At 34.9% G+C, this 27,438-nt stretch overlaps 1 protein-coding gene and 1 long non-coding RNA gene across 3 annotated transcripts; both read left to right on the top strand.

Moving 5' to 3' along the window:
• The first annotated feature begins 10,293 nt into the window (after positions 1–10,293).
• LOC110902639 (heavy metal-associated isoprenylated plant protein 39) lies at positions 10,294–11,348 on the top strand. Its single transcript, XM_022149140.2, has 3 exons — positions 10,294–10,446; positions 10,737–10,812; positions 10,902–11,348. Exons 1-3 carry the CDS (start codon positions 10,432–10,434, stop codon positions 11,195–11,197), a joined length of 387 nt encoding a protein of 128 aa, XP_022004832.1. The 5' UTR covers positions 10,294–10,431; the 3' UTR covers positions 11,198–11,348.
• A 10,567-nt stretch (positions 11,349–21,915) lies between these two features.
• Positions 21,916–25,264, top strand: LOC118485442. Of its 2 annotated transcripts, XR_004876119.1 has the most exons (6): positions 21,918–22,343; positions 22,425–22,575; positions 22,702–22,762; positions 23,011–23,184; positions 23,434–23,573; positions 25,008–25,264. It is a non-coding gene; the product is annotated as an uncharacterized LOC118485442 (long non-coding RNA). The 2 variants fall into 2 exon arrangements; XR_004876118.1 differs by having other exon boundaries at positions 21,916–22,343; positions 23,011–23,573.
• The last annotated feature ends 2,174 nt before the right edge of the window (positions 25,265–27,438 follow it).

The following is a 27,438-nucleotide window of genomic DNA, read 5'->3' on the forward strand; positions in this document are numbered from 1 at the left end:
TGTCGAATCGAATTCAAAATTCCTTCCTTAAAGCAGTTATCCTCCATTTCTCTCAAAACTCCTCATCGTGCTTCTTCCTCAAATGGCAAAATCACCGTGTTCATTATCTGAGAAATCCACTCAAAAGGCCAAAGAAATTCCACCCCATAACTACTTGGGTCTGTTGACAAAACCAAGTAACACTGAAACCTTCAATTCCGTCATAGATACTCTTTCGTCTTCAAAGTACAAAACTTTGTTGACTTCTGATGCTCCGATTTACTTGGCAACCCAGAGGGAATTTTGGAAAAATGCAAAACTTGAATCAGAAGATGAAACACCCATAGCCATTAATTCCTCGATAAAGGGTGTTAAAGTTAAAATCACACCACAAACCATCTCTGAAGTGTTTAAACTCAATAATCTTCAAGGTAAAACTTCTTTTACTAAAATAGAGTATCAAACAGATTTTTCAGAAAGAGGGTATGCAAAGGAAATGAAAAAAAGACACTTTGCAAAAAGGCAGTTTTCCCCATGCCACAAGGTTTTTGTTTCATACCCTCTTAATGTGTGTTTCTAATAAGACCACCGCTTTCAATGAAATTTCATTAAAGATCCAATACCTGGGTTATGCTATCTTGCATGGGGGAAACTTTAACTATTCCCAGGAGATCTTTGATGACTTGGTCAAAAATGTTACTAGCAAATCATTTTTACTATTTCCAAGGTTCCTAAGCTTTTATTTTTCAAAAGAAATTTGGAAAGGATGATGCTCATGTACTCATCCAGGGTGAACCTTTTCAAATAAATGGCCTTACACCTGAAACATTTACAAGGCTATCAAAAGTGTCCAAAACACAAGAAGAGGCTCCTGAGCAGACGTTAGCAGCTACCACTGCTCCTCAGGCACCTGCTGCTGAGCCCACTGCTCAAGGTGATCACAACAGCAAAACAACTGATGTGAAACCCACACCTAAATCCACCAAAAGACCAAGACAAAAGAAAACACAAAAGCCCCCCAAACCTAAAACAAAGGCAAATTTGGAAGATGAGATCCCAGAGCAACTGCCAGTGACAACACAAAAGTCACCAGAAACCATTGCTGCTACTTCCTCACAGCAGATGGTAGAAAGATCTCAACCCGGCCTCAAACTCCTCCTGCTTCTTCTAAAAAAGAACAGGTTGTAAGAACCGCGACATCAAATTATAATGCTCTAGAATCACTTGATCCTATCATCCACAACCCACTTCCCGGGGCAAATTCTCTTTCCACACCCATACTCACCTCTCAAATTCCTGCACAAACAAAACTTTTGTTGGATGCAGTTGATATAGCTCAGACAGAAATCAGTTCCTCTCAACTACCTATCACTGAGTGCATGCCACCACAAGTGACTGAGTCTGAACTCCCTATCATTGCTAACCCACCAACAACACCAGAGGAGGTTACACTGCCGGATGTACAAGTACTTCCTGTCAGTAGTTCAAGCGAAGCAGCAACTACAGGTGTTGGATCCACTGATCTACACCTGGCCAGTTGTTTCATAAATCAGACTTCCTTGAAGGCAATTTCCTCTGCAGCAACTCTGATAACCACTGGTGTGTTTGTTCCAACCACTGGTACATTTAAAAGGTTATCAATTGCTGAGGAAAGAAGTCCCCAGTACCGAGAACAAGGGGCATCATTGGATGACTTTTGGGAAAATTTTCCTAAGGCAACCACTGATACAACCACTGTTAGTGGGAAATCAGATGATCTCATTAAGTTGGGTGATGGTTTAATGTACCGAGAATTGACGGATAGAGTTGACAAGCTTGATACATCTATTGCAGAAATCAAAGACATGCTGCAACAGTTATTGAAAGCACAAAAGGTACCACCCACTGCTGCACCAACTCCAGCAGCTGCTCCTTCATCTGCTCCCACTCTAAGTGAGCTGTGGAGTTTGTTTCAACCTCTGCTACACCACCAAAGAGAATTAGCTGGCCAGCAACATGAGATACAAGTTCAAAAGATCAGAAATCTCATGGAAGCAAGGTTCAAAGACACCCAGGCAGATATCAAGGCAATCAAGGCCCATTTACTAAACACCACTGGCACTGCTCCTCCCTCTATCATCTTTGTGGACAACCCACCACCAGCTGATGCCAAGAAGGGGGAGAAAATGAAGCAGTTGACAAAGAAGGGATATGAAGATGGATTGTACATTGCACCAGACAAATCAAGTATGCTTGCAGACATCCCTTTGCCAGATGGTTCCAAAAAGATTGATGTAACCACAAATGCCATTGCTGATGCAAAAGCAAGGGTAAAAAGGGATATGGAGGCAAAGGATAAAGCAAGGTTTGAACAGGAGAAGAAAGTTTTTATGGAAATGAATTAGCAGGGTATTTTAGAACCAAAGGATGAAGAAAATCCTAAGGTCAAAAGAAAGCAGCCCACTAGACATCAATCTCCCAAACCAACAGATGTTAAAACTCCTGTTGTATCAACAACTATTGGTACTTCAGTGGTTTCAACAGCTGTTACCCAAACAACTGCCACCACTTCAACACACACTACAACTACTGCTCCCACTTCAACCACTGCCTTACCAAAAACATCATCACCACCAAAAATCACCTCACCACCAAAAACAACTTCATCACCATCATCATCTCCTGCTAAAAAGCAGAAGACTTCAGATGACACCTCATCTGTTGTAATGACAACAGTGGTTGAAACACCAGTTGTTCCAACAACTGTTAGTCAGCAACCTTCCACTCAAATCACTACCACTCAATCCATCAAAACACCACCAACCTCTCCTGAACCAAAAAGGAGAAGGGTAACCAATGTTGTCCTAGATGATGACACTTCACCACCACAAACAACCACACAATCACTGCCAGTTGTACCTATTCCAAACCCTATTCCTCTTTCTTCAGCTCAAGTTCAAAAACCAAACACTGTCATCATTCCTGCAGGTGCTCAGTACCCTTTAGAACTTATAGCAGTTAGAGAGGAGATCAAATCCTTCTACGCTGAAGATGACACTGCTAAAAGGAGTTTGCCATCTCTTGAAGGATATCCTAGGCCAAACAACATTGAAGAATATATGAGGTTAAAAGCTCAACAAGCAAAGGATATCTCTAAAAGGAATTCACATGGTAAATCTGATAAGGAAATACAAAGATACTAGCAATACCTTCTAACTCAGGTCAGAACATTGGAGCAGTTTGCAAAAAATCTTTGTGAGCAACTATCAGAAAGAGCAGATGAAACCTTGAGAAAAGATTATCTTGATAACATCATGGCTTACAAAACGTATAAAGGAGAAAGGTACATGCACAAAGAATGGACCATTAGTGAGCTTGAAAGTGAAGCAGCCAGAATTCAAGATATGATCAAAAACAAGGTGAAGCAGACTCCTCCTATCTGGGCAAAGTTTAAGAAAAATGTACCAGAAAGGACTCTGCAGCAGAAGAGGATGAAAGAAGAGCTGATTACAGCTCCTTTTGGGTCAAGGAATCAAGTGTCAAGATGGAAAGAGGGTAAAGTGTTTGCATCTTATAAAAGGCTGAAAGAACTAAGGAAGAAAAATCCTAATATTCCACAAAAGCCTGATTATCCTGAAGCAGTGGTTTCAGCTGAGCCACAAAAGCAACAATTCAGGAGATCCACTGCTCCACGTGCTGCCATCCTTTACTAAAGAAGGAAACAAAACGAGATGGATAAAATAACAGCAGCAGATAAAGAAGCAGAGGATTACCTTGTGAAAGTAGGGGTTAAACGGATGATTGAAGAAACACTTGAATCTTGAAATAAATTCAATCATTCGGTTCTATGTTAAAATGTGTGTTGAAAGCATTTCTCCTGTTTGATTGTGTGCAAAGTTTATTTCCATTTTAATTCCGCTGCATTACTTGTTCATCTTCTTAATTCTTAAACAAAAACACAATAAAAAAGAAACTCAGATCCTAACAACCTCTAATATGGGTTCATGATCTAATCCGGTGATTTGAGGACATTGTTGTTGAATCGAATGTGATGGTTGATGTAATGTGGTCGTATTAATAACAAATAGTAATTAATATAACTAAGTTTCCCGAGCCCGAAAAGCAATTACGGGTAAAAACCTAGTCTTAAATAAAACAAAATCACTAACCAAAAGTAATATGTGTTGTGTATAAAAAGCTCCCACGTAATATTGTTAGTCATGTTAATAAAAAGGGTAAAAAGTATCATATCTTTGATTTAATTATTTTGCTTAGTCGAAAAAGATATGAAAGAATGTATTAATCCATCAGCAACGTTCGTTTCTACTCGTTTTTTCCTAACAAACACATCCACGTGACACAAAACACCCGGGATTTTGACTATGGAAATATAGAAACTCCTTACTTTGTTTACTACGAATATTCAGATAAAATGAATTAAGTAACATAAAACGTGGTATAAAGCATAGCATGAAACTTGGCAAATGAATTTAGTGGAGCTTCACTCTATTGTAAAGAATGCTAGTTGAGTTGCACAAAATTGAATAGTAAATATAACACACATTACCATTTGGCTAATTAGTATATAGGTAATAAATATAAATATAACTTTAATACTTAAACATAATATAAATTTAATAACTATATATAGATTTAAGAGGCAAATTGGATTTTAATAATTCGAATGGACTCTTTTTGGCCAATAATAATCTCAACTCAGTTAATTACCCATAAATATCCGAACTCTTCCATTTTGTTTGTAAAATAGTCCGCCGTTAAAAAACATAACGCAGTTTTACAAACCGATATTTTCAGGCTTTTAATCAAAACGAGGATACGAGTCTATTGATGTAAAATTTACCTCGAAACAGTGCTCTAAAAGACTTGATTTTTGTTAATTAGAAGTTCAAACACCCGAATTGAAGCGCCGTTTTCGTCGTTTAGAGCACTGTTTCGAGGTAAGTTTTACATCAATAGACTCGTATCCTCGTTTTGATCAAAAGCCCGAAAACATCGGTTTGTAATTTGGAAAAAAACTTAACTTCGTTATGTTTTTTAACGGCGGACTATTTACAAACAAAATGGAAGAGTTCGGATTATTATGGGTAATTAACTGAGTTGAAATTATTATCGGCCAAAAAGAACGAGTTTGAACTATTAACATCCAATTTGTCAATTTAATAACTTAATATACATTTAGTACGTTTTTCACTTATTTCCATACTATCAATTAGCAAGTTTTGTGAGCATAATTGTGTTGTAACTTATCTTTTATAAGTTTTTCAAAAAAGTTTGATTGTAGTTCCATGGCATATTATATTTTATTATTATCATTATTTTTATTATCATTTATTTTATGATTTTTGTTTTAGTTTTATTACTTATTTAAATCATGTATTTATTTTTGTAATACACATTAATTTAATTTTTTTTTAATTTATTCGTGTCCATACACGACGTAAGGTGCGTATGTGGTTCAATATTTTTATGTCTATTTTCTCATATGATAGGTTCATTGCAACTCGCAGGTCCTATATCGACTTAGTTATTCTTTTTTGTGTTAACGTTTCGGTCTAATTTCTTCGTATTAACATGTTGTAATGGGTGTGTATGGTTCAATGATTTTACGTCTAAGTTTCGCCCTGTTACTTTTTCCATTTTTATTTATTTTGTTTTACGAGTTTTTCCGGTGTTGGTGGTCGTTGGCGGTAGTATAGCATTGGCGCAACTTGACACTTTTTTATGTTCCCCACTCCAACACGGGGCTTAGTATATAATATATAACAACAAAATGTACTACAAAATGTTTCTAACTTTTCTCAAAATGGTTGTAACTTCTCTTATACTTAAGGTACGTGCATGATTATGGTGTCTAACTTTTATTAATGCGTCATTTTCTACACGTTACAGACGTGCGTGGTCTAACGTTTTTACGTTTTCTTTTACAATGGTTGTTTGTCGTTGGTGATGGTGTTTTATTAATGTTGTTGGTATGGTTGTACTCCCGCCGCAACGCGGGGGTACTTCCATCTAGTTAATATCAAATGTTTTATGATTCAAGGTTGAATGTTGTAATAGTTGTGTTATGTTGTATGCATAGTTTTTGAGTTTCGTTTCATAAAACTATTTAAAAGAGATATGTAAATCGTATATTTATTGTTCAAATTAGGGGTGAGCACGATTTGGTTCGGGTTGTTTTAGCCCACAACCATAACCAAAATTTTTGGTTAACCCAAATATGATAACCATAACCAAAACAATTGGCCGATTATGGATGGTTGGTTAATCCATCGGTTACAATTAATTTCGGTTAATAACCAAAAAGCTGACTTAAGATTAGAAACTTTAACTTGGACGAAAACTTGAAGTTGGGTTAAAAGTTTTAGGAAAAACTCACATATTAGGGTTCTTTTTTACATATTACTTTACCTTCGTTGTTGTTCTTTTTATAAGTCATGACCACAAAAATGTTTCCTCAAGATTTCGATGTGGGATAGCTTGCAAGACCTCTATTGTCATATACATGTGAAACACTTACAAACAGGGCTTGCATGGATCATTTTGGGTTTGAGACCCAACCGCAACCGAAATATTCGGTTAAGGTATTTTGAAAACTAACGTATTTTAGTTTTGGTTATTGACAGTTATTCAATATGGTTTGATCAGTTCCCTATTTTGGTAACTTTTTTCTCCACTGTAGCCAGACTCTTTCAAGAACACCATTCACACCTAAGCCCCATTCCAATTATAACTTTACTTCATTAGTTTTCTACTCAAACTCAAGATAACACATTTTAGAAAAAGAATATGGTTTCTTATAAGGGTTTGTAATTAGGAACAAGTTCAAATTCGGGCAACCCATCTAGGGCTTCTAGTTAGGGTCCCTTTTACTTTTTGGATTAGGATCAAGATGAAGTAAGAACAAATGAAAAGTTTGGTTAAAGCAGAATATGCGATTAATAGAAGAAAATAGGGAGGATCTGTGAGTATGATCTAGAGGCAAGTAAATTGGTTTAAACAGTTAAGTGATGAATTAAGCTGAAGATTTGTTTTGATTGTAATTATGTTGTACGAAATTAATCAGGGTATAACTTTAGGGTTATTTCATTTACGTGTACAGTACTATATGAAGGATGTGCTGAAATTAGAACCTTGTTTAGTTTAATTTTCCTTAGATGATTTGATTCATTAATATTTTTAGAAAAAAAACTATATACGTATGTGTTCAATTTTATTCTTCACAAACTAGTCATGAGTTTTCGTAACTTTCGTTCGTCAACGTTATTGGAAAAAAAACTATGCACACATGTGTTTTTTTTTCTTCCTTCACAATTAGGTATAAATTTTGTTCACAACAAAGTTGCATTCAACATAGAATATATTTATTGTATCATGTCGGTACCCTGACAAACCAAATTAATTCTAACCAAACCTCGGTATTGGTATTGTTAGCATCACGTAGATGCTTTTAACTATTTTCTTCACATTGCGTTATAAACTTTGTTCACAACGAAGTTACATTCAACATAAAGTGTTTTTTGGTACTTTGTCGATACCCTGACAAACTGAACTGATTCCGGTTGAACATCGGTACTGGTATCGCTATTATCAAAACCAGTACCGGTTTATGGTTTTTGATCAATGTAAAACATGACTTAGTTTTCTTTTTTGCTTTACTAAGTGTTGGTATCGTAACTAACCAAACTGATTTCAAACGAACTCCGGCCACGTAGCACAGAGAAATCCCAATATTATCTCTATATAATAGAAAAGAAGTTAAATAGTTTTTTTTTAGTGCTTTGCAAACTTGCGCCTATGTTTTTCATTTTTCTTTTGCTTCTTTTATCTTAGTTTTTTTTAACGAATAGAACCGATCGATACCGGTACGAAAAATCGTTTTTAACTTTTGAAATCTTTTTAACGAACCGAACACCTGCTGATAACCTTTTGAACATATTTTTGAACTTTTCTTTTTGTCTGCAATAACGAGTGCACCGAAACCGACTGAGTTCCTATTGCTTCCTTTTTCTTTTACCTTTTGTTAACTTATTGTTTTATATTTCTTATTAGTTTGACGTTCACAGCCGAGCAACAACGCAAATAACATAACAAATTTAGATAACATTTTGTTTAATTTTATCAATTTATTTATCGGTTGTCATGATATGTGATACGCCCTGACACAACGCGCGAATAACTACAACCCTGTTTACTATTAATCTTGTAGCCCCATGAATAGTACGTATATATTTAAGTTATTGTTTTATTTTTTTAATAATTTTTTTTTCATTTAACTTAATTATTTAAGAAGCCCCATGAATACCAAATATTTTTATGTTATTGTTTTATTTTTTTAATAATTTTATTTTTCACTTGATTTACTTATTATTACTAATAATTTGCATTCATTAACTTTAAAAAACCCTAAATATGCAACTATGTTTAAATGTTTTCTAACATTCTGATATACATTATTAATTAATTATAAAAGAATGAAAATTAGAACAAAGGAGTTATGTTTTCATCTCGAGCCCAACTTGAACTCAAATCACTATTTTAGAGAAAAAAATGTTTTGAATTATAGACAAGGGACCATTAAAATAACAAAATAGGCATTGACTTTTTACATGTATTGGCTCCGAAGTTGTCGAAATATCAGAGTATAGGCTATGGAGGTGCCGCCAGATTATCAAAGTGTGGACTATGAAGGTGTCAGATTATCAAAGTATGCCCTATCAAATGTGGTCGCTATAGGTGGGTCGAAATTTCTTTCCACAAATTTTTGTTGTGTACCAGATACAAGAAAACTAAAAAAAGAAAATGAACCCTGTTGCTACTAAATATCATCACTATAAGTGTTTGCCAAAGCGCTAAAATTCGCTCCACCTCGCCAAGAGGTATCGCCACTAAATTTCGTAGCAGCCATTACTTTTATAGTGACGACATCTGAGTGTAGACTACGAAGGTGTTGTATTATCAAAGTAAGAGTTATGGAAATGGCGTCTTTGCGTATTTGTCCTACTCTAATTGGTTACCTACCTAAACAAACGCAAAAATTAATACCTATTTTATTGGTTGTTTAGTTAACTTACCTATTTCCATGATTTCTCTTTCCCTAAGGCTAGGCGGTATGGGGGTCGGTCTGCCTGCCCCGTCGCCACCCCCAATACCATCCCCCCCCATCGTCGTGCCCGTCTTCCCTGGGACGATTGAGACGATCGCTAAAGACAAAAACTGATTCCTCTCCCATCTCACAACACACATATACATAAAAAAGTGGGGAACAGCGGGGAACCGACTCAAACGAACTCCGATTGGACTCATTCTAGCGGCGTTGGAACCGGCTCGTCGAACCCTAACTAGGATCTCTTAACCCTAAACCCTAAATCATAACCCCTAAACCCTAAATATATTAGGGTTTGGCTTTTAGGGTTTAGCCTTAGGGTTTAGCCTTAGGGTTTAGCCTTAGGGTTTAGCCTTCGGGTTTAGCCTTAGGGTTTAGGGTTTAGGTTTTGGGTTTACCTTTAGGTTTAGCCTATAGGGTTTAGCTTTTAGGGTTTATAGTTTAGATTTTACCCTAAATGCTAAATCCTAACTCCTAAACTCTAAACCCTAAAGCTAAAAAATAAGGCTAAAACTAAGCTAAACCGTAAAATCTAAACTATAAACCCTAAAAGCTAAACCCTATAGGCTAAACCTAAAGCTAAACCCTAAAGCTAAACCCACAAGCTAAACCCTAAAGCTAAACCCTAACCCTAAGGCTAAACCCTAAGGCTAAACCCTAAAAGCCAAACCCTAATATATTTAGGGTTTAGGGGTTATGATTTAGGGTTTAGGGTTAAGAGATCCTAGTTAGGGTTCGATTAGACGGTTCCAACGCCGCTGGAATGAGTCCAACCGGAGTTCGTTTGAGTCAGTTCCCCACTGTTCCCCACTTTTTTTAGTGTTCCCTAATGAACCTCACACTATATATATATATATATATATATATATATATATATATATATATATATATATATATATATATATATATATATATTAGGCTCATCCCCCATTTCCTTAGTTTCATCCCCTTTACCCCATCCTCACACCCATCCTACGTGACGCTTACATGACGGATCATCCTCCAAGGATGGGCCTCTACCATACCCCATGGCCTAAACTAAAGAGTTGACTCTGGTGTGATCACTCATTACCATTCATGACTTTTACAAACTTGGTACAAGTGGTGTTATTAATCTTATGAATTTTCGAATCCCTCTTGCAAATATTAAATATTGATTGGCCTTATGACTAACTACTCAATTTTCTAATATCATTTGTTCTACAAGTAACTGTCAACCCACTGTTTCCTCTCTCTTACCTTCCCTCCTTTTTTTCTTATAAAATCACATACACATACTATTCACCATCTCACAACTTGAATTCAGAATTTTCTCTTGATATCTTCAATTGTTGCATACACCTGCTAACATGCCTGAAAGCAAGGTGAAATATCTTTAATTTGGTGTTTCCCTTTATTATATTTTAATAGCCGTCTATATATTTCTACATAGGTTTCAACTTCTTTCAAGGATTTTACAGAAAAGAGCTCATATTTTTTATAATGCTTAATTTAGGATCATTTCAATCTTTCTTGAGTATAGTTTCAACATCAACACTTATTAAACTTGTATTTATTTGCAGAAAATTTTTACAATGCTTAATTTAGGATCATTTCAATCTTTCTTGAGTATAGTTTCAACATCTACACTTACTAAACTTGTATTTATTTGCAGAAAATTGTTATTAAAGTGGATGTGCATGACAATAAATGTAAAAGGAAGGCTTTAAAGGCAGTTTCTAGTCTTGAAGGTTAAATATTGTTTCTTTACATAATATTTTATTTTTATGATCATAGTTCGACTTAACATATACTAAACCTTCATTTGAAATACGTTTAGGGATCGAATCCTTAGCAATGGACATGAAAGACAGGAAACTAACAGTTATCGGTGAGGTTGATCCAGTATGTATTGTTGGTAAACTTAAAAAATGGCACCCGGAGATACTCACTGTGGGACCGCCGAAAGATGATAAGAAGAAGGATGATGAAAAGAAGAAGAAGGAAGAAGAAGAAGCTATAAAAATATGGCAGGAATATATCAGACTTTATGGCTATCCTTCCGGACCTTGCATGCCACCACAATACTGTGTTCGCGGTGTGGATGAATATCCAAGTGGTTGTGTTATTTGCTGAATCTGCAAGAAAAGATCCATTGGATATATGTATATGGGTTTGGGTTTAGATTGGTGATCATTTCCATATTTCGTTATGAAGGGTTTGTGTATAGACAAACACATATTATTCAAAGAATAACATTTGGAAAGTCAAGTGCATTCTATTTGTATTGATATGGATAAGTTATGCTGAAAGGATATAAAAGAAAAGAAAAGAAAAATCATAGAACCAGAAATTTTTAATTGGGGTCATCACTTTTCATTATAAGCTATATAGTTAACGCGGTGACATATCAGATATCGGTCAAGGACCGTTATTTGAGATATAGGTTGTCTCGGTGAGATATCGGTAATTTTGATATAATGCAGAATTTAAATATATATAGCAATTTAACACTAATATATCGGTGATATATCGGTAAAATATTGATGATGTATCGGTCAAACATCGGACAACATCGCCAATAACATCGGTATCGATATTTGACACCGATATTTTACTAGAGGACCAATATGACCTATATATCACCGATATTATCTTGATCAATTATAAGGAGCAATTCTTTACCGGTTACTATTAAGGGGTTGAACTCATATTTTAGTGTTAAGTTTATATTCTTAAAAATCCAACAAATTCTTGTGAGAGCCATCCGTCTGGACCCCTTGGGTCCACCCTGATTTTTATATTATAGCTTCTTGTGAAAAGAGTTACAAAGTGAAGATTTAACAAAGTGACTGCACCAACTGCTGTTGACTTTTGACTAACCATATATATTATATTTAAGGATGTGACAATCTATCATCCTTAACACATGCAAACAATGATATTTTATGATTCGACGAATTTATCTTTGGAAAAAATAGGTAAGTTGATTCTAAAAGCGTACATATGGAATGGCGTTGATTAGTAAATTGCTTCTTTTTTCATCTGGTCTTTGATTATTTTGTTATGGTGAATGGGCGAATGGCGATATGTTTACATGGTATTAAACTTTCAGACATATCGAGACACATGTTTCTGACGTTGTTCAATAATGTATGTGATGTTCTCACACATGATACAAGCGGATAAATAAATTTAGAATAAGAGTATATGGATGGTCCCTCTAGTTAACAAAATTATGCTAAATACCACAAGGATTAATAGAGAATCAAGAGTGATTACTTTTAAAAATATTTTAGTAAAAGTAAAATCAAGTAGCAAGTTTAGATAATTACAATTATACGTTAATTACCTATCCTAATTGATGAATAGAAAGTAGCATGATTAAATTTACAACCCTTCATAGATTTTTACATATTATTTATTTTGATTTGATGTCTGCATCATCTAATAAAGGGTCATGCTAATTACACACGCCAAAAATAATTTTCACACCCCTAAGCGCCGCGCTATGGCCAAAGCGGGGCGCTTAGGACGACAAAAGTTGATACGAGGTTTCGAATGACTGACTGACACAGTGACATAAAGGTGATACGAGGTTTCAATCGCCCCGTGAACCCTAAGCGCCGCGCTTTGGCCATAGCGCGGCGCTTCGACCCCAAATGCTACCTTTAAATCACTGGACAGACTCGACATTCATAATTCGGATTGTTTTTTGTCGATCTTCTTTGCTCTATTAGTTACATGTTTTGAAAAAACGATGTCGTGGTTAAGTAATTATCTTCTCGGTCAATATTCTGACGAGTCAGTTGTTCCTGATTCTTACGAGTGGACCGCTATTTCTGACTCGTTTGAGAAACCGGTGTCGTCCAACTTGAGGGAGACAGAGGTTGTATCTGGCATTCGGGCGACTATAGCTTTGTACAGCAGGAGTGGTATCCAAACGACAGTTACGGTTGTCAACAGAGCTTACAAGGTTATTCGAATTTCGGTTACGGTGGCGAGCAAAGCTTTGTACAGCAGGAGTGTTATCCAAACCAGAGTTACGGTTGTGAACAGAGCTTTGAACATCAAGTCTATTCGAACCTCGGTGACAATGGTGAGCCGGAGGATGTGTCTGTTGACGAGGAAGGTTGTTACCCGGTTACATTTTCGTTTGATACAACGCAGACCTTTTCGTCACGTAAAGAGTTGGTGCGTTGGGTACAGGACACGGCAAAAGACAATGGTTACCTCATTGTGACTAAGAGGTCGAATAAAAGAGGAGAGAATTACAAGATTTGGTTTCAATGTACTTTTGGTGGGGAGCATAAGAGTATAGCTACACAGAGGAAAACGGGTAGCAAGAAAATAGGCTGCCCGTTCGAGATGATCGGGTTTTCGGAATCATCCGGAAGTGTTTGGAGGATCGAGGTGACGAAGGCGAAGCATAACCACACTCCTGTTGAAAACTTCGAGGGTCACGCGTATGCGAGAAGCTTTCTTCGGAGGATAAAAAACTGGTTAAGGAGTTGGCAGAGCAAGATATTCCCAACCAAAGTATCTGGCGAACGCTGAGAAAAACAATCCGGCTAGAAAGCTTATTCCGAAAGATATACACAACGTTGTTCAGAAGATCAACGCTGAAAAAAATGTCGGTAAGTCTCCGATGCAAAAACTTGAAAACATTCTTATCGAAAAAAATTACACTTATTACATGCGCACGAATGAGATATCGAACGAAGTTGAAGACGTCTTCTTTGTTCACGAAAAATCATTCACTATGTGGTGTGCCTTCCCGCATGTGCTAATGATTGACGCCACCTACAAAACGAACATGTACAACCTGCCATTTGTTCAGGTCGTAGGCATGACGTCGACAAACAAATCGTTTACGGCTGCTTGTGCGGTAATTTCCGCTGAGAAGTCAGAGAACTACCTATGGGTGTTGCAGAGGATCAAGTCTATGCTGGCAGGATGTATGGAACCGCACGTGATTTTAACAGACAGGGATTTTGCGCTAATGAACGCGTGTGAACAAGTTTTTCCAAAAGCGCATAAGTATCTTTGTCGGTTCCATATTCAACAAAATATTAATAAGAACAGCAAGAAGAAATTCTCTGACAAGGAGTGGAAAGAATTCGTACGTACATTTTGGACATTGTGCGAGTCTACGACCAAGGAAATATACAGGTATAACTTGGAAAACCTTGAAGCATAGTTGAAAGAAGCTGACCATGAACGTGAGTATTTCTTACATAATTATGTTCAAATTTTATATAATAACAAAAACTGACTATTTACGTTTTTTAATTTTATAGGTTTTTGATTATTTGAAGAAATCCTGGTTGGATCCGTACCGTGAAAAGTTTGTATCTTGCTGGATTAACCAAACTATCAACTTTCACCAAACTACGACCAACAGGGTTGAGGGCATGCATGCAACATTAAAAAGTCACTTTCCAAGTCATCGCAACACACTGGATAAACTTGTACTGTATGTTGATCATGTTGTTGATAGACAATACGCCGAGATTAGAAGTAGCTTTGAAACAAGCCTCCGAAAAGTGATGACGCACCACAAGAATCAGCCCATGCTTGCATATATTCTCAGAAAGGTTTCAATATAAGCAATTGAGCTTTTGAGTATGGAACTAAAACATAAGGAAGACGGGTTGAGAGCCTACGGTGCAAGCTGTGGTTGCCAACTTTTTACCAGCTGTGGTTTACCATGTGCCTGTCGTTTGGAAAAGTTGGAAAATAAAGGTAATTAATATTTTTGACCTTTCTCGTTATGATTTTGCCACCTAATTTGTTTTCATCCACAGGTCAGCAAATCCGGATCACACACATAGACGTGTTTTGGAAGAAGCTTAACTTCAAGCCTGCAAGGAATAACATAGAGGATATCGATGTAGACGCGGAATTTGAAAAATTGAAAAAACAGATCGATCCAACACCCCCTCAAGTGAAAAGGAGCTTCTTTGAAAAGTTTCAGCAAATCCTCAATCCAGGGAACAATAACAAAAAACCTCCTGCTGTTCTGAAGAAAACTCGTGGTCGCCCAACATTGAAAACGCAGGAAGAAAGAAAGGTTGAAACCGCTAGAAAAAGCTCTTACATTCTGTCAGAAGAAACTTGGGTCGAGGCCTCAGACGATCTTCCCCGTCACAGCTCGTACATATCAGCCGAAGATTCTAGAAGAGAAAAGAATACCAAACCGCTCAACCTACACCCTGATTTCCCGAATATCAAGCTCGGTCCTAAGACGAATATAGCGATCCGCAACTACGCATCTCAGATTCCCAAAGTGATCCATCCATACATCGTTAGAATAAAGGACGTGAAACCAGATGGTCATTGTGGGTTTCGATCGGTGGCTGTTGGGTTAAGAGTGAAACAAAATTCATATTTGATGATCCGGGAACAACTTCTAAAGGAGTTACGTATGAACGAATCGCTTTGGAGGCAGGTTTTCGATCCGGAAAACATAGGACATTATGATGCGCTGGTTACACGGATCGATTTCAAGGGGGTGGGACGAGCAGGTATCGAGAATTACATGTCGATGCCTGAGACGGGGTTTCTTATTGCCCAACGATACGGTGTGATTGTTCACACCTTCGACATTCGTGGGAGCGATACAATTTTCCCTCTGCTGGGCGGGCCAAACGAAGCTGAGGAACCTCACCTGGTGGTTGCGGTTGTGTTCGTCGACGATGGGCATTTCATACATGTAGAGCTTGGAGGTTGTTATCCAATGCCTCCCCCAAACCTACTCTGGACAGCGAACAGAACAGAGCGCGCAGCAGCCTGGCATACATTATACAGGGATCAGATTAACGCGTACGAAATGCTTACGTATCGTGCCCCTGACCTTAATGTAACCCCATATGTTCACGATGTATCTTAAATGTGTTTAATAATAATCACATTTGTGTTTGTTCAATATTCGCGTTACATCACGTTAAAAAACGAATGTCACCGACACGACCCAATCAGATTCAATACGCACTTGTACGACCCGAAATGACAATATACATCATAATACTACAATTAATGAAAAAATACGTCATGTTCATGTATGGTAGGCGGCTAATACACATAACACTTCTCACAGGAGTACTTGTGCTTTCAAACCTAAATGATACGAGATAACGGAATAAGACATCACACGTAACCGATATATATTAAAAACAATTTTAAAAAATTTAAAAAATGCCCAAAACGCCCCGCTATGGTCATAACGCTGCGTTTTGGACCCAAAGCGCCGCGCTATGGCCATAGCGGGGCGCTTCGGTCCCTCGTTATACACTGAAGCGGGGCATCTTCTCCCCCACTTCACCCAAACACAAAAACATACACTAAGGTGCGATCTCACACAGTCGAGCCGGATTCGGAGATTTTTCGTGATTTCAACCGCTAAAAGGTGCGATATCAAAACCTTAATCGTTTCTTTAAACTATACTTGTTGATTGTTGTTATGCTTGTTCGGTAAGATCGATTGTTGCTGGATCTGTTCTTCAGAATGAAGAACCAAAGCGTCGCGCCGAGGCCAAAGTGGGGCGCTTTGGTTCATGTTTATTTTTTTTTATTTGTTATTTGTTTAATTATTATTATTTGTTTAATTATTATTAATTGTTTAATTATTATTTGTTTATTAATATTTGTTTAATATTATTATTTGTTTATTAATATTTGTTTAATATTATTATTTATTTAATATTATTATTTGTTTATTTAATATTATTTGTTTAATATTATTTGTTTAATTATTATTATTTGTTTAATTATTATTAATTGTTTAATATTATTTGTTTATTAATATTTGTTTAATATTATTATTTGTTTATTAATATTTGTTTAATATTATTATTTATTTAATATTATTATTTGTTTATTTAATATTATTTGTTTAATATTATTTGTTTAATTATTCTTAATTGTTTAATATTATTTGTTTATTAATATTTGTTTAATATTATTATTTGTTTATTAATATTTGTTTAATATTATTATTTGTTTAATATTATTATTTATTTAATATTATTATTTGTTTATTTAATATTATTATTTGTTTATTTAATATTATTTGTTTAATATTATTTGTTTAATTATTATTATTTGTTTAATTATTATTATTTGTTTAATTATTATTAATTGTTTAATATTATTTGTTTATTAATATTTGTTTAATATTATTATTTATTTAATATTATTTGTTTAATTATTATTAATTGTTTAATATTATTTGTTTATTAATATTTGTTTAATATTATTATTTGTTTAATATTATTTGTTTAATTAATATTATTATTTGATCAACGTGCAGGGATGGATTTATCCGATGAGGAGATTGAGCATATGGAGGCTGAGGGAGAGGTAGGGGACGAGGAATGCGGCATGTCCGTACCTGCAGTTTCCGCAGGGGTCACAGGCGAGGGTGAGATGCGCTAGGTTGCGCACCATAGAGATTGGGGAGTATGTAGGGATAGACTGGGAGCTGCTGACTACCTTGGGAGAGGTCGAGCGGGCGCGTGATATAGTTGGACTAGATACTCCTTGGTCGCGCCTATTTGAGTTAGCGATGGAGGACTCGTACCCTGAACTTACGGTCGAGTTTCTTTCTACGTTTACATACGCGCCGCATCCGGCGGATTACGTGGAGGACCCTCATTTTCCAGTCCACGAGGTTACATTCCGTCTCGCCGGTCAGGAGTTTGAGATGAGTGTGCGGGAGTTTGCTGTCCATACAGGTTTGTACACTGAGCCTGAGCTTGATACTGATTTATATACGCAGGCGGTTACGATGATGGACAGGTAGACGCTTATCAGTTTCTGGAGGGTCATTTCCAGGGCTCCCTTTGGGAAATCCTGGCAAAAGGCCACCACCATTAGAGACCCCTTGCACCGATACCTGCACCATGTTATCGCGTCGACTATTGTGCCGCGGGGTTCCAGCAAGGAGAAGGTCAACCTCAGTGACCTTTTCTTTCTATACTGCCTACTACGCCGCCAGCCCTGCGATCTAGCAGCCAGCCTGGCAGATTACTTTTCTACTGCATACCACCGGCAGCTCCGCGGGCAGCTGCGCACTGGCTCATTTATCACCGCCATTGCATGCTCGCTAGGGATCGTGCCCGAGCATGATCCGCTGCTGTCCGATTCGGTCCCGTCATCCAGGTTGGGCCGCGCGTCAGTATCCCCTATGCAGATCACCCGTACCTTTGATGTCGGTCTGAGGTTCAGGGGTGCTGACGGGCTGATTTGGCAGCCGGAGGTGTTGTCGGAGGTCATCCCGGTTGTTATTGAGGTGAGGCCTGGATTGTTAGCCCCTCCTGATGTTCAGCGGGCCGCTCGGCAGGCTCAGCTACAGGCTCTGGGCATCGATCAGCCTGAGGCTCAGGCTCAGCCTATATTCGAGGATCCGGCGCAGGAGGAGCGGGTCGAGGAGATCCCGGTACCACCAGTTCAGCCAGCTCCTGAGCCGCCACAGTACCCGCAGCACGTTTACGCTGACCTGCCTCCGGCAGCGCGTGAGGTGGCTCGGGACTTCGACCGGCGCCTCCGACGTCAGGGCGCACGCATTGACTGGATCGTCCAGACGCTCGTTGATCTACGAGAGCTCGCTGCGTCGCCTCCACTTCCCCTCCCACCGTTCCCACCGCACGAGGATTAGTACATTACTTTGTTTGTTTAGTGTTTTGTTATGTATTATGTACTCAGTTGTACCTTTTTGTTGTGTATTGTATGTAAAACTGATATATATATATATATATAGGGGAAGGTTCTATGCAGAACACTAAATATCGCGAGAATACGCAGAACGAAGTGAATCACTCATTTTTCCAATCCTAAAAACCTAAAAAGTAAATGAAAATGTTATAAATGTAAGATTTAATGTTTCTCAAACTATAATTTAAAACAAAAAATGAAAAATCTTCAGTTTTTAAATAATCTACACTCATGTAGGTTATGTGTAGGCTAAATTACCTATATATATGTAGACTACGTGTAGGGAAAAATATATTATTTTTTTATGTATATATAATACACATATCCATGTAAGAACCATAAAATTTTAAGAAATATGAATCTTAAATCCCAAAATTTAGTGATTTAGAGTTGTTATTTTTGTTCTCGCAATAATTAGTGTTCTGTAATGATCCTTATCCTATATATATATATATATATATATATATATATATATATATATATATATATATATATATATATATATATATATATATATATATATATATATATATATATATATATATATATATATATATATATATATATATATATATATATATATTGCAGTTAATCTTCTATTTACGTCACGTTGGTTCTGGATTGTTTACGTTTAATTCTTGTGGCTTTCTGTACATTTTATTTAACGTGTTCGTTTAATCTAATAAAATAAACAACGTTAAGAACTTATATTATACACATTCTATAAAAATAATGACGTAATGACGTAATTATAAAACAACTATGAATTATATGTAATAAAACTAAAATAAAAATTTTTTCCTCCAAAAATCTCTACCAAACTAATTCAACCAAAAATCTCTACCAAACTAACCCACATCAACCCCAAATCAACCCCAACCAATCTGTTTAAAAAAAACATCCAAAGCGCCTCGCTATGGCCAAAGCGGGACGCTTTGGTCTTGGTCAACAGACAAGGACACTAATTCAACCAAAAATCTCTACCAAACTAACCCACATCAACCCCAAATCAACCCCAACCAATCTGTTTAAAAAAAACATCCAAAGCGCCTCGCTATGGCCAAAGCGGGACGCTTTGGTCTTGGTCAACAGACAAGGACTGTCAGTCCTTGTCTGTTGACCAAGACCAAAGCGCCCCGCTTTGGCCATAGCGAGGCGCTTTGGATGTGGAAACCTAGTAACAGAATATGGTATATTTTATTCACATTGTTGAGTGTTCTAGAATCCTTTACTTTTTCTTATCGACCAGGTGAAAATATAGTACGAAATTTCTGTAAATTGATATAATTATAGATATAAAAATACAAATATGTCTTAGTTTACATGCTAAATATGATAAGTGAAGTTTTACTATTTTTTAAAAAAAAAATTTCATCTACTAAATCATGTTTATTAGTTTAAAAAAATTAGTTTCTCTTTAGTAGAGTAATTATATATAATTTTATCTATTTATTTATTCTAGATTTTAAGAATAAAATACAATTACATATGGTGATGATGTTGTAAATATTATACAATATGTCACCCTATACTTTATTTGATTTTGATAAAATAAAGCATCAAATGATCCAAAGACAACAAACATAAAGGAACAATATCTTATACAAACTACAAAAATGATTTGCAGTCTTATTGGGCTTAAATTGCGATTATACTCAGGAGACCTTAAATTATTATCTCCAAAAGTCTTTAACAAAACATAGTCCATAGAATACAAATTAATACGACATGATATGCTTTTTAATTTCGACATTTTCAAATTTTTGGATACATGATGCCGACTGCGGAGTTGGTCTATCAATGTCTGAGGAATCTTTCATTTTTTAAGCAAATAATGGGGAAACACTTGTAGAGGATATATGCATTAACTTATGGTTTAGGGCAGTACATGATGTGGACTTTGGAGTTGGTCAGTCAACAGCTTTACTTTCATATAATTTGTTTAGTTTATGTTTGAGGTCAATTCATGGTGCTTATAGCGGTTTGCAATAATTTATAGTTTATGCTGTTATGATTATAAAATTCTACTTGTTTATTTTATTTTTAAGAAGGACATCGGAACAAGTCGAGACTTGTTTATTTTATTTTTAAGGACATCGGAATAAGTCGAGACAAAAGCCTAATTATTGCTTAGGTAAAACACAAAACAGCAAAGTTACAAAAGGAATTGATTAAGCTAGTTACATAAAATACCCATTTTCAACCTTCAATTTGGTGTTAACATAAATGTCGTGTAGAACGTTGTTTTTAAAGAAACGTAAGTTACCACATACGTCATCATTATATTATATATATTACAATTATCAACTTATGTGAATAGTAACTTTGACTTTTGTTTTTTTTAAGTTTTAATTATACACCTTATACAATAAATAATATTCATTTTTGACACTACAGTTTATAACATACCAACTTGTTTTGAACATTTATGAAGCTTAAATAACAAAAATTAGTAATGTACTACACTGCTACAGGAGCTAACTCTTGTCTTGGTCCACAGGGAACCCTTAAAACCTATTATCCTAATATACTGCATCAGTGAATTATACTTGTAGCAAGACTAAAAACAACGGTCTTAAAGTAAACAATTAACAAGAATAATAAATAAAGATGCATTTCGGAAATAAAGCAGTATTTATGTAAGCATATAAAATTACGAAAATTCAATTATAGCACAAAATCAACTATACTTAGTTTTAGCATATCAAATACAATTCACCTTTGATTGACTTACAGTTTACTCTAGTCAACTTTACTAACAAGCCAGCATCAACATCCATCAATATCCAGCGACGAACCAAGGAATGAGTTTCATCACGTAATAAAATTTCGATCTATATTTTTACACTAGTAAAAAAATGGGAAAAATGACCGAATTTGTGATCGAAACAAAATTGGTTGCAACCTTAGCAATCGAAATAAAACTAGTCGCAAAATTAGGGAGCTGGATTTTTCGGTCACAGACAATAGAGACCGAAATTGTATCGTTCACCAATAGTCGTTAAATTTATAAAAAATGGTTAAACAATAATAACTAGTGAAAACCAATCGTAAATATAGCTAGCTACTAAATCTGTTTCAATAGCAAATCTCTATACCTATAAATAAAAATGACATACACTTGGCTGGATTTCAGCCCACCTCTTTGATTCTTTCCAAACTTGATAAATTCACTACTGCCACGTAGGATTTTTGTATACGTGTCCTATTCTCTTCATTCTACGCGTTTTGTCTTCTTCTCCCTTAGATGAATCCCATTCTAATTAGGTTACACGGTTAGACACCCTCCCCATCCTTCTCCTACCTTAAGCAAAGAAAACCCTAAATCGATATTCTTTTTATCTTAATCTCGATCCCTTGTATCAATTACAACGATTCTTCCCTATTCCTTTCATCTGAATCACGATCTCTTTAAACCAAATTCGCACCATATGATGATATACCTTAAATCAATAACACCGCTCACCTTTCTGATGAACACTCGAATAGCCCATCAGAGATTTTTCTCCGCCGCAATCGCAAGCATTCCGGCCAAACTTCGCTGGTGTCGATCGAACTCCAATTGAAGGTAAATATTGGTGTCTAATCCTCAGACTTTTTGGTTGGCGCTTTCTCCGTTTGATGTCACTTTCTTTTTGGTTCTTTTCAGGCCTTTGATGTCTAATCCTCGGACCTGATAGGTTGGCGCTTTTTGTGGAAGGGGCTCGATCTACTCAATCAAAGCTTTTGGCAGATCAAGAATGCCAGTGGCCTTAAATATTCCCTTGCTACTGGGAACCGGGGGCAATTGACATTTAAAGGTAATTACATGTTACAATTCAAGTACATCAAAAAGGTATTTTCGACTATTGTTCTTCCTTTTCATGAGTTGTGTTCGACCTAATAATTGACATGTGATCTGTTTTCCTGTTATTGGTATCTTACAGGGATTGCTGTTATTATCAATATTGGATGTGTATGCTTTCGGCCTTTTATAGTTTTATCTTGGTATGTTTTTTCGACACATAAGGCCTTAAAAACATAGTTTAAGCGGACTATAATCTCTGTCGATCTGTGTTTATACTTCATATGAAAACAAGTATTTTTGAGAACACAACACTAGAATATTATAAAATATGTTTGATGAATAACTCATTTTTGTTCAGTTTTTATTTCTTCAACTTCCTATTTAGCAATGACTTGTGTTGGTGATATTATAATTGTGATATCTATTTTTGATATTTTTGTTGGCATAGGTACTCCAGATGCTCAAAGGAATACTTGTGTCGTGTAACCAGTGATTACTTAGTTAGTAAAGGATGATAAAAATACATTATTTATTGTATTCTTGGTTTAAAGAGGTTGGCTGTTGATTTAATTTGTTTTTAGCTTTGTAATGGTGGTGACTGGTGGTTCAATCCAGTGAATAGGTGAGTCCCGGTAATCATAATCTCCTATTTTGGTCATATACTATCCTTTGGAATAGATGTATAATTTTGTATTTGCATTTCTTGACATATGTTCATGTCTTGGTTTTGTCTCTCTTTATAAATTTGGCAAACGTAATCACTTAAATGACATTCTTGATCCACATGGTATATGTGTACTGGTTAGACTTTATCTAAATTCATGCATAATTCAACCACAATGTTTTCTTAATAATTATATCACTGTATCAGGAAACCAGTGATCATATTGGGAGCAAACATTTCAGCTAGAGCTAAGAGGATGGGTAGCCAAAGTGATTTTTTTTTTGTGTAGGCAATTTGTTTTCCTTGTGGGAAGTGGCGTTGGGAATCGTCATCGTGCGAAAACTTGTGTAAGTTTTTTGAAGAGTTAATTACACAAATGGGTCCTGTGGTTTATACCTAATTTCGTCTTTGAGTGCTAACTTTTTTTTAACAGGTTTAGGTTTTATGGTTTCAATTTTGTAACACCTTTGGGTACTAACACAAAAATTAGTTAATTAATGACTAAAATACCCTTGCATTTTTTTAAGTTTATCAATGTAACACATTTGGGTACTAACAACTAATTTTATTTAAGTTTAAATCAATTTTACAAAATCTATTTATTTTTATATTTTCATCTTTTTATTATATCTCTTAATTAACATAAAATCTATTTATTTTTTTTCATTTTCATATTTTTATTAAATTTCTTATTTAACATAAAATCTACTTGTTACACAGTATTTTTTTAAACGGATTTTTTTAAATAAAATCTACTAGCTATATAGTTTTATGTAAATTAAATTTCTTACTCGTTTTAAATAATGTAAACCTTACTCGTTTTCAATATTGGATAGATATGATTGATAATAATAAATATCTTTCATGTAAAAAAAATTAAGCCATTTTTTAACTCGTTTTTTGTTCATTTACATTTTACGATTTTAGAAAAATATTTAATTTACATAAAATCTACTAATTGCACCACTAAAATTTACTAGCTATATAGTTTTATGTAAATTAAATATCTTTTTTTTACAAAAAAAAGCTTAAATTTTTTTAGTTTTATCTAAAATACCTAACTATATAGTTTTATCTAAAATACCTAGCTATATTGTTTTATGTAAATTAAATATTTTTCTAAAATAGTAAAATGTAAATGAACAAAAAAAAACGAGTTAAAAAATGGCTTAATTTTTTTTACATGAAAGATATTTATTATTATCAATCATATCTATCCAAAATTGAAAACGAGTAAGGTTTACATTATTTAAAACAAGTAAGAAATTTAATTTACATAAAACTATACAACTAGTAGATTTTATTTAAAAAATCTATTTAGAAAAAATACTGGTGTAACAAGTAGATTTTATGTTAAATAAGAAATTTAATAAAAATATGAAAATGAATAAAAATAAATACATTTTATGTTAATTAAGAGATATAATTAAAAGATGAAAATAAAAAAAATAAATAGATTTTGTAAAATTGATTTAAACTTAAATAAAATTAGTTGTTAGTACCCAAATGTGTTACATTGATAAAGTTAAAAAAATGTAAGGGTATTTTAGTCATTAATTAACTAATTTTGGTGTTAGTACCCAAAGGTGTTACAAAATTGAAACCATAAAACCTAAACTTGTTTAAAAAAAGTTAGTACCTAAAGGCGAAATTAGGTATAAACCACAGGACCCATTTGTGTAATTAACTTTTTTTTGAAATTAGTCACATATTCCATTATGCATTTAGACGTTCTCTTTTTCTTCTGATATAAACCTTAATTGTATTGTTGTTGATATCAGCAGGAATTGGGTTTCATTATTTACAATGAGACTGATTAGTCTTCAGTTGATATTGAATTACAGACAGTATTTTTTCATCAATGCAAGAAGTTGTTTGTACCACACCCTTAGATGAAGTCATAGGTGAAGTCTTGAAAGCCAAATGGGATCATGAGAGGACTAAATTTATGGTTTCTATTATAGATAACAAGGTTAAATAAATATTTGTGTGTAAAAATTGTAATTTGTTATATATTGTGTATTTTTATTGTAATATTCTCCAGCTATATATAAAAAGTCTCATCCACTTTCTGCATTAGTAAATCTAGATGGGAACCCGTTGTTGGGAAGGATACATTCGCAAAATAGGTAACACGTGGTCGTGATGTTTTCACTATGAGTCTCCTTATAGAACAAAATGGCTGCTTCGAAAAATTAAAACAACAATTCTTGACATATATAATGTTTTCATTTGATACTTATGTAAGTCATGATAGAGAAAGGAGTTACCTTATGTTATACTTTTGCCATTGTAAGTGATATTCTATATACACTTAAAAGGCTATGTCGGCTGACCACTCCGACATAGCCATTTGTCCTCATATGAGTTGTCAAAATAATTTTTCGCTTTTAACCCTTAACTTTTCTAATTAATGTGTTTAGTCTTTCTATTATAACTATCATAATGTACATGTTTAGTCCCTCTACTTAATAAACTTTATTCCTCATTAGTTAACTTTGCTAATATACATGTTTAGTCCCTCTACCTAATTTACGTGTTTAGTCCTTCTATTATAATTATCATAATATACATGTTTAGTCCCTCTACTTAATAAACTTTATTCTTCATTAGTTAACTTTGCTAATATACATGTTTAGTCCATCTACTTTAACTTTGATGTCCTTCTACTCTAGCTTTTCTAATATACATATTTAGTCCCTCAACTTAATAAATTTGATTCCCCATTAGTTTACTTTGCTTATATACATGTTTACGTTTTCTAAATATTTTTCTAATTTTTCCAGTCAACGTAAGACACGTGTCGACATACTTTTGTTTCGGATCAAAAATCGGGTCGCCCCGCCGCAAAGCGCGGGTGCAACACCCTAGTTCTCATAATAATATCAATTTCATTGTCATCGATTGATGCCCAACTTCAATCAAACAATATTGAAATAAATATCAAATTTAGATTTTAATTTTAAAAATTTTAAATGATTTTAACTTGTGTATTACACGGGTAACTAACCTAGTACAGTATAAAAGGTCATGTAAAAAAAAATTAAAATTAATCCAGTCGGAAAAAAAAATGTTTTATTCGCAATAATGTCAGCAAATATAAATATAAAATCGATCGCAAAAGAGTTGCAAATATAGCAACAAAAATAAATGCTCGCAAACCTAAGATTCGCTAGAAACTATCCTAAAAAGAAAACTGAATTTCCACCACAGAAGTGGTCACTCCTTTTATTTTCAAAAACTTAAAAAAAAAAAAAAAAGGGATGAAGACTCATAACAAAAACCGGTTGCAAAAACGGTCATAAAAATGTTAAAAACATAATAAATATAGACCTACGTTTGAGTAAATGTGTTCGTAAAAGCGCTCACTACCGAAAATTTAAAAAAAAAGAACAAAATGATATCGATTATGGTCGCATATCAGTCGCAAATTTTATTTTTAAATATAGTAAAATTAACTATATTAGTCACATGTCCGGTTGCAAAATTGTTTTCAAAAGACACATCTACGGTGAACGTAACATTCGTCACGATATTTATATTTAAAAAGCCAAAAGGTGGTTGTAAAATCCAAACCGGTCACAAAAATAACACAAAATAATCATAAAACCAATAGAAATATTTATTTATTATAAAGTAAAATGTGATTAAATTAATTATGAGTAGAAAGATAAACAAAAAGTGGTCGCAAACCTGGTCAGAATATTTTCCAAGATCATGTCTTCATGTCTCATTTGAATCCTCTTCATGAATGACCCATGTGAACTGCAATTGCATGCCCTGAAACAAATTTGTTGGTATGTTAAGGGTACCATTCGTCATGGTCATTAGTTGCATCTGTCGATTGTTGATTGTCTAGTCTCCTACACTAACACCCGACTGGGGAATAACTGACACTCGCCTGCTTGCCTCCGGGTATTGTGTCTTCCTCAGTCTTCCAAACGCAAGCATGTCGTATCCGATTCTAGCAATGAAGCTGAATATTGCGATGTCACTAATGTTGATGTTGAAGCAGCATCGCTTCATAATCTCCTTCTTAAGTTATATTGTCTAGTGTCTCGTATCACTTTTGTGTTTTGTGGCATCTAACCCAGTAATGCATCAAAGAACCAAACAAGTGGACATATATTCAAACTTTGTAAGGGAATGTATTCCCATTGGCCAGGTTTGTGTTTCCCTCAGCTCACCAAGTTTGCTAATATTTTCACCAAA

Source organism: Helianthus annuus, chromosome 13, assembly GCF_002127325.2.
Source record: "Helianthus annuus cultivar XRQ/B chromosome 13, HanXRQr2.0-SUNRISE, whole genome shotgun sequence".
Taxonomy (NCBI): domain Eukaryota; kingdom Viridiplantae; phylum Streptophyta; class Magnoliopsida; order Asterales; family Asteraceae; genus Helianthus; species Helianthus annuus.